Source organism: Oncorhynchus gorbuscha, unplaced genomic scaffold, assembly GCF_021184085.1.
Source record: "Oncorhynchus gorbuscha isolate QuinsamMale2020 ecotype Even-year unplaced genomic scaffold, OgorEven_v1.0 Un_scaffold_12548, whole genome shotgun sequence".
Taxonomy (NCBI): domain Eukaryota; kingdom Metazoa; phylum Chordata; class Actinopteri; order Salmoniformes; family Salmonidae; genus Oncorhynchus; species Oncorhynchus gorbuscha.
In genome coordinates this window covers 1-8488 of record NW_025754883.1, presented here as the reverse complement: position 1 = coordinate 8488, position 8488 = coordinate 1, and the positions used below count along the sequence as shown (strand labels likewise).

Sequence of the window (8488 nt, the reverse complement as noted above, 5' to 3'; positions counted from 1 at the left end):
GTAGCCTAGTGGTTAGGGTGTAGAGGGCGGCAGGGTAGCCTAGTGGTTAGGGTGTGAGGCGGCAGGGGTAGCTAGTGGTTAGGGTGTAGAGGCGGCAGGGTGGCCTAGTGGTTAGGGTGTAGAGGCGGCAGGGTAGCCTAGTGGTTAGGGTGTAGAGCGGCAGGGTAGCCTAGTGGTTAGGGTGTAGAGGGCGGCAGGGTAGCCTAGTGGTTAGGGTGTAGAGGCGGCAGGGGAGTGGCCTAGTGGTTAGGGTGTAGAGGCGGCAGGGTAGCCTGAGTGGTTAGGGTGTAGGGCGGCGGGTAGCCCTGGTGGTTAGGGTAGCGGCTAGTGGTTAGGTGTAGAGGGCGGCAGGGTAGCCTAGTGGTTAGGGTGTAGGGCGGCAGGGTAGCAAGTTCAAACCCCGAGCTGACAAGGTACAAATCTGTCGTTCTGCCCCTGAACAGGTTGTTAACCCACTGTTCCCAGGCCGTCATTGAAAAATAAGAATTGGTTCTTAACTGACTTGCCTGGTTAAATAAAAAGGTTTACATAGCTTCTAGTGGTTTCCCTGTACAGCTACCAGACCTCATTCAGCTTGATTTAATACCGTCTGTTTGGTCTCTCCTCCAGCCTTTCTCCTGGGCCTCTGTCACCAGTAAGAACCTTCCCCCTAGCGGCCTTGTCCCAGTCTCTGGCATCCCCCCCCACGTCGTCAAAGTTCCCTCGGCACCGGTATGTTACTTTTCTCTGTGTAAAAAAATAACAGTCCTCCTGTAGCTGACATGATGTATAAAATACCAGCAGAAGAAACAACCACACATTCTATATTGATTACTAAGGTGATTAAAAATCACCTATTACACATCTTGTATGTATCCTACCAGTTGAAAGACCACATGCACTATATTTATGATTAGGTATAATTAACATTTACATGTGATTATATTTAAATCAATGTTCCTCTTAAAGAACATAGAACGCAATCAACTAGTGATTTAGCTCGGAGCCTTGTTGTCTTGGTCTTCTAGCCTGGTTTCTCAGGGTCTTGTCTTGGTGCTTTAGCCCAGGGTGGAGGTGAAAACAGAAGCCGCAGCACAGAGAACACAGCCGAGAGGAGACCAGAGACCACGGGAGGCGAGGCCAGGCCCCCCACCAGTCAGAGGACCCCGACCAGGAGGTACCATCCACCAGATAACATCTCCCCAACACACGGTACCATCCACCCAGATAACATCTCCCCCAACACACGGTACCATCCACCAGATAACATCTCCCCCAACACACGGTACCATCCACCAGATAACATCTCCCCCCAACACACGGTACCATCCACCAGATAACATCTCCCCCCAACACACGGTACCATCCACCAGGAAGCTGGATCATGTTCAGGATGTAGAAACGTATCGAAATGAAGTGCAACTGTGATGTACTACCTCTCGTCCAATAAGAACACAGATTTGTTTTCCGGTGTAAAAAAAGAAGTTTTGCTACAGTATGCTGTCTACGTTGGGTGTAAACCTGTATGTTAGTCTGAACTCTGAATGGGAATCTGTCTGTTAGTGTGTGTGTGTGTGTGTGTGTGTGTGTGTGTGTATAGTGCTTATTCTTTGAAGAAACATCGGACGTGTGTGCGTGACCGTTAATAAAGTGATCTCCTCTCATGCCTCTGTCGTGTCTCTGCTCTTGGTCTGCAGTGGGAAGGGAAGGAGAGCAGGGAGAGTCGTCGGAGGTTGGCCGTGTGGTGCGGTATCCAGACGCTCACCAGCTCTTTGTAGGAAACGTTCCCCATGATGTGGACAAGGCAGAGCTCAAGGAGTTTTCCAACGTATGTCCCTCTTTCATGGTCTGCAAAAAGCTTTTTGAATGAATGGCTTTGTGGTTTCAACTGGCAAATGATTGATTAAATAGGGACAGCACATGGTAATCAGTCCTGGGGTGTAGTAGTACCAGATTTAGATGGATAGTCTTAATTGATCAAGTCCCCAAATGACCTGTAAAACAGTTAGACATAATGTATTAGAATCATTGATCTTTCTAATTTTAAATGATCTGCGTCCCTAGAACAGAACACAGAAAGCTTTGCAGCAACTGATGGAGGTAATTGATTGGTTGAAAGAGTTGTCATTTTTAATATGATCTGGTTCCTCCTACAGAGTATGGTACTGTGCTTGAGCTACGGATCAACAGCGGAGGAAGCTTCTAACTTTGGGTTTGTGGTGTTTGACGATTCGGAACCCGTACAGAAAATCCTAAGCAACCGGGTACTAATTATTTTTAAACATATGTTAAGCCTGAGTGTTTTAATTACAAACATGCTGTTTTGATGAACTCGGCTCCATTTTGTCCAAGCCTTCGGCTCCATTTTGTCCAAGCCTTCGGCTCCATTTTGTCCAAGCCTTCGGCTCCATTTTGTCCAAGCCTTCGGCTCCATTTTGTCCAAGCCTTCGGCTCCATTTTGTCCAAGCCTTCGGCTCCATTTTGTCAAGCCTTCGGCTCCATTTTGTCCAAGCCTTCGGCTCCATTTTGTCAAGCCTTCGGCTCCATTTTGTCCAGCCTTCGGCTCCATTTTGTCCAAGCCTTCGGCTCCATTTTGTCCAAGCCTTCGGCTCCATTTTGTCCAAGCCTTCGGCTCCATTTTGTCCAAGCCTTCGGCTCCATTTTGTCCAAGCCTTCGGCTCCATTTTGTCCAAGCCTTCGGCTCCATTTTGTCCAAGCCTTCGGCTCCATTTTGTCCAAGCCTTCGGCTCCATTTTGTCAAGCCTTCGGCTCCATTTTGTCAAGCCTTCGGCTCCATTTTGTCCAAGCCTTCGGCTCCATTTTGTCCAAGCCTTCGGCTCCATTTTGTCCAAGCCTTCGGCTCCATTTTGTCCAAGCCTTCGGCTCCATTTTGTCCAAGCCTTCGGCTCCATTTTGTCCAAGCCTTCGGCTCCAAAATTCTTAATGCATGTACAGACCATCCTTTCTAAAAGCCCACTCTGATGTTTACATTTTTTTTTTTTATCATTTAAATGAGTTAATATACTAACAATCCTCTTTAATTTGTAGCCCATTAAGTTCAGAGGAGATGTCAGACTGAACGTGGAGGAAAAGAAGACTCGCTCCGCCCGGGAAGGGGACCGGCGAGACATCCGCCCCAGAGGTCCAGGTGGCCCCGGAGGGCCCCGAGAGAGGATAGGGGGGCCCAGGGGCCCCCCCACCAGGGGTGGCATGGCACAGAAACCCAGCTTTGGCTCTGGACGAGTACTGGACCCAGTGAAGGAGGTCGCTACATGGGACCTCGTCAGTGAATGTCACTCTGAAGTTGGTCGGATGTCCTACCATGCCAGTTACTACTACTGATGTCAGTTGCCCCTACTCTTTGTATTATAAAACAAAGATGGCTTCTACATCCCTCCCTCCCTTCGCGTTTTGTTTTGTTCCTTGGGATTCTGGAATGTGATCCATCTCTCCTTTTCTCCTGACTTTGACATGATCTGGGCTTTTCTCCTCGTCTTTTACATCATCCTGAACTTGAATTTGTTGAAAGATTTCAAAAATTAAAATTAAAAGGGTCTTAAACTAACTAGTTGAATTGGAACAGCCCAGTTTGGTTTTGGCGTTCTCTCCCTGTTTCTTAAAGGAACGTGTATGTACTGCTTGGGCAGTCCTGTGTATTACCACCACTGTCTTTTCAGGTCAAATGCAAGTAATGGTTTTATTTTAAATTGTGAAGTTGAATCATGGTTGTAAATGGTTATTATTGAGCATGTACCAAATCCGGTCTGCCTTTCACTACTGATGTACTTCATCATGACAAATCAGCTGATGAGAGAACTGAATAAACATGTTTTACTGTTTTAAACCTGACTTCTGTAGTCTATACATCGACTTCCATCTTTATGGGCTGGTTTCCTGGACACACATTGGTCCTACTTCTGGACTATAAAGCATGTCTGGAGATGTCCAATGAGTGTTTTTTAGTGTAAGATGAGGCTTAATTTGTGTCCAGGAAATCGGCATTTGATCATTATGAGAAAAGGAACTGTGGCCGCCCTAAGGAAACCTTGCCACGAACCGTGAAAGAGATGTCATTCCCCAAAAAGGCAGAAGATCAGAAGCAGTGGCACTCCTATAGTCGATGCCTTATGTTCCGCACAGGAACCAAGAGGATTAAGGAAAGTCATTCTTTATCATTGAGCAAATGTATTGCCAAGATGTACATCTGTTTTCAATCTCATTTACAAGAAGTAGTTTTCCTTCTCTTGTAGGTCAGTGCAGTGTTTCCTACATCGGATGGAAATCAATGCTAACCATTTTAACAGCATGTTCATGTAAACTAGAGATCATGTGGACTAGTGTTAAGAGCGGCACCACACGGAAGAGGAAATGGACGACAGGCGGCTCTGGAGGACTTCATCAAAACAGATGCTTTAGTACAGTACACAATAGCCATGGCATGGGTCAAATCAGTATATATAATATATTATAGTGCTATTCAGGAGCATCCGTATCATAGTGTTTCAAAGGGCACACCATTGTCAGGCCAACACCCTCTGGGATTACCTTACGTGTAATTGAATAGGTCAACCTACACTATATATAGGCACAAGTATCTGGACACCTTTCAAATTAGTGGATTTAGCTATTTCAGCCACACCCATTGCAGACCAGTGTATAAAATTGAGCACACTGCCATGCGTCTCCATAGGCCAACATTGGCAGTAGAATGGCCTGTACTGAAGAGCTCTGACTTTCAAAGTGGTACCGTGATAGGATGCTATCTTTCCAACAAGTCTGTCTCAAATTTCTGCCCTGCTAGAGCTGCCCTGGTCAACTGTAAGTGCTTTTATTTTGAAGTGGAAATGTCTAGGAGCATCAAAGCCTAAGTGGTAGGTCACAAGGTCACAGAACTGGACTGCTGAAGCGAGCAAAAAAATTGTCTGTCCTCGGTTACAACACTCACTACAGAGTTCCAAACTGCCTCTGGGTGCAACGTCAGCACAACTGTTTGCTTTGTTGAGAAATGCTTTGAGTTTGGAAGAATTTGACTGGCCTGCACAGAGCCCTGACCTCAACCCCATCAAACACCTTTGGGATTAATTTTTTAATTCTTTATTTAACTAGGCAAGTCAGTTAAGAACAAATTATTTTTTTAAATAATGCCCTGGGAACAGTGAGCTAACTGCCTTGTTCAGAACGACAGAATTTTACCTTGTCTGCTCGGGGATTCGATTCGATCACCACTATGCTACCTGCCGCCCCAACATTGGAACGCCGACTGCGAGCCAGACCCTAATCGGCCAACATCTGTGATCTGACTCACTAATGCTCTTGTGGCTACATGGAAGCAAGTCCCAGCAGCAATGTTTCAACATCTAATGGAAAGCCTTCCCAGAAGAGTGGAAGCTGTTATAGCAGCAAAAGGGGGGGGACCAACTCCATATTAATGCCCATGATTTTGGAATGAGATGTTCAGGGAGCAGATGTCCACATACTTATGGTCATGTAGAGTGTCTTAGTATATTAGGGTTGAAACGGTGTGTTACTTACTACAAGGACTGTGGTGGTCATGACATTTTGTCAGCCCTTTTTGTCCACCAAAGCCTGCTGGTCTCACAGTAATTGACCGTTAATGAACATAAACAAGTTTAGCATCGCCAGGAATTCACACATATAAGCCGCGTACAAGCTGCTGATGCGCACGTTAGAAGACAAATAAATCAATTTAATATACACTATCACAATAACTATTCTAAAGAAACATGATACTGAAGAAATGTATTTCAAAAGAACAGAATATGAGTTGGGCCTACTGTATGTTATCTGGCTTTTTTTTTCTCAAATATCACAATTGGGTACTTTTTCCAGCACTGCTAATATGTAACGTTTGTTTTACTACATAGGTATTCCTCTTGTCCAGATGGGATAGGGCAGTGTGCAGTGCAAATGGTGATTGCATCGTCTGTGGACCTATTGGGGCGGTAAGCAAATTGATGTGTGTCTAGGTGACAGGTAAGGTAGGGGTGATATGATCCTTAACTAGCCGCTCAAAACACTTCATGATGACAGAAGTGAATTCTATGGAACAATGGTGGACATCTTGAAGCAAATTGGGGACAGCAGACTGGAATAGGAAGAGATTTGAATATGTCCGTAAACACTCCAGCCACTCCAGCCAGCTGGTCTGCGCATGCAGGGTAGCCTAGTGGTTAGAGCATTGGACTAGTAACTGAAAGGTTGCATGTTCAAATCCCCGATCTGACAAGGTACAAAATCTGCCGTTCTGCCCTGAACAGGCAGTTAACCCACTGTTCCTAGGCCGTCATTGAAAATAAGAATTTGTTCTTAACTGACTTGCCTGGTTAAATAAAGGTAAAATCAATAAAAAAATGTTCTGAGGAAGTGTCGTCTGGGCCGGCAGCCTTGCGAGAGTTAACACGTTTAAATGTCTTACGTCGGTCACAGAGAAGGAGAGCCCACAGTCCTTGTTAGCGGGCCGCGTCGGTGGCACTGTATTATCCTCAAAGCGGACAAAGAAGGTGTTTAGCTTGTCCGGAAGCAAGATGTCGGTGTCCACGACCTGGCTGGTATTCCCTTTGTTGTCCTTGATTGACCGTTGAGCCCTGCCACATACGTCTCGTGTCGGAGCCTTTGGAATTGCGACTCTACTTTGTCTCTGTACTGACATTTTGCCTGTTGGATTGCCTTACGGAGGGAATAATTACACTGTTTGTATTGGACCGTATTCCCAGTCACCTTGCCATGGTTAAATGTGTTGGTTTGCTTTCAGTTTTGTGCGAATGCTGCCATCTATCCACGGTTTCTGGTTTGGGTAGGTTTTAATAGTCACAGTGGGTACAACATCTCCTATACACTTCCTGATGAGTTTCAGTCACCATATTCAAGTGGATGTTATTCTGAGGCTACCTGAACATATCCCAGTCCACATGATCAAAACAATATTGGAGCATGGATTCCAATGAGTCAGACCAGAGTTGAATAGTCCTTAGCATGGGTACTTTTGTTTGAGTTTCTGCCTATAGGAAGGGAGGAACAAAATGGAGTCATGATCAGATTTGCCGAAGGGAGGGCGGGGGAGGGTTTTGTAGGCATTTCAAAAAAGTTGAGTAGCAGTGGTACAATGTTTTTCCAGAGCGAGTACCACAGTCAATGTGTTGGTAGATCTTCGGTAGCGTTTTCCTCGGATTTGCTTTGTTAAAATCCCCAGCTACAATAAATGCGGCCTCAGCATATGTGGTTTCCAGTTTGGTTCGTAATGCTGGTGTGTTACCACCGCTCTGATATCCAAAAGTTATTTCCGGCTGTATGTAATAACACATAACACTACCTGAACTTAGGTTGAAACGGGGTGGTACTACCTGAACTTAGGTTGAAACGGGGTGGTACTACCTGAACTTAGGTTGAAACGGGGTGGTACTACCTGAGCTTAGGTTGAAACGGGGTGGTACTACCTGAACTTAGTTTGAAACAGGGTGGTACTACCTGAACTTAGGTTGAAACTTAGGTTGAAACAGTTTGGTACTACCTGAGCTTAGGTTGAAACGGGGTGGTACTACCTGAACTTAGGTTGAAACGGGGTGGTACTACCTGAACTTAGGTTGAAACAGGGTGGTACTACCTGAACTTAGGTTGAAACGGGGTGGTACTACCTGAACTTAGGTTGAAACGGGGTGGTACTACCTGAACTTAGGTTGAAACGGGGTGGTACTACCTGAACTTAGGTTGAAACGGGGTGGTACTACCTGAACTTAGGTTGAAACGGGGTGGTACTACCTGAACTTAGGTTGAAACGGGGTGGTACTACCTGAACTTAGGTTGAAACAGGGTGGTACTACCTGAACTTAGGTGGCTGAAACAGGCAATGCAAACCTGAACTAGGCTGAAACGGGGTGCACCACTCTGAACTTAGGTTGAAACGGGTGGTACTACCTGAACTTAGGTTGAAACAGGGTGGTACTACCTGAACTTAGGTTGAAACGGGGTGGTACTACCTGAACTTAGGTTGAAACAGGGTGGTACTACCTGAACTTAGGTTGAAACGGGGTGGTACTATCTGAACTTAGGTTGAAACAGGGTGGTACTATCTGAACTTAGGTTGAAACGGGGTGGTACTACCTGAACTTAGGTTGAAACAGGGTGGTACTACCTGAACTTAGGTTGAAACAGGGTGGTACTACCTGAGCTTAGGTTGAAACGGGGTGGTACTATCTGAACTTAGGTTGAAACAGGGTGGTACTACCTGAACTTAGGTTGAAACGGGGTGGTACTACCTGAACTTAGGTTGAAACAGGGTGGTACTATCTGAACTTAGGTTGAAACAGGGTGGTACTACCTGAACTTAGGTTGAAACGGGGTGGTACTACCTGAACTTAGGTTGAAACAGGGTGGTACTACCTGAACTTAGGTTGAAACAGGGTGGTACTACCTGAACTTAGGTTGAAACAGGGTGGTACTACCTGAACTTAGGTTGAAACAGGGTGGTACTACCTGAACTTAGGTTGAAACG

General features: G+C 45.7%; 1 protein-coding gene and 1 long non-coding RNA gene across 2 annotated transcripts; both read left to right on the top strand.

Moving 5' to 3' along the window:
- Positions 1-578: 578 nt before the first annotated feature.
- LOC124030541 lies at positions 579-1804 on the top strand. Its single transcript, XR_006837982.1, has 3 exons — positions 579-711; positions 1042-1156; positions 1677-1804. It is a non-coding gene; the product is annotated as an uncharacterized LOC124030541 (long non-coding RNA).
- Positions 1805-2138: 334 nt separating this feature from the next.
- On the top strand, positions 2139-3823 carry LOC124030542 (ras GTPase-activating protein-binding protein 1-like). The gene is made up of 2 exons (XM_046341840.1): positions 2139-2243; positions 3028-3823. The coding sequence occupies exons 1-2, from the start codon at positions 2139-2141 to the stop codon at positions 3319-3321; spliced, it is 399 nt and encodes a 132-aa protein (XP_046197796.1). The 3' UTR covers positions 3322-3823.
- The last annotated feature ends 4665 nt before the right edge of the window (positions 3824-8488 follow it).

Coding starts and splice junctions, on each gene's coding strand:
- LOC124030542 (XM_046341840.1), top strand. CDS start 2,139: ATGGTACTGTGCTTGAGCTACGGATCAACAGCGGAGGAAGCTTCTAAC. Junction 2,244..3,027: donor AGAAAATCCTAAGCAACCGG/GTACTAATTATT, acceptor TTTAATTTGTAG/CCCATTAAGTTCAGAGGAGA.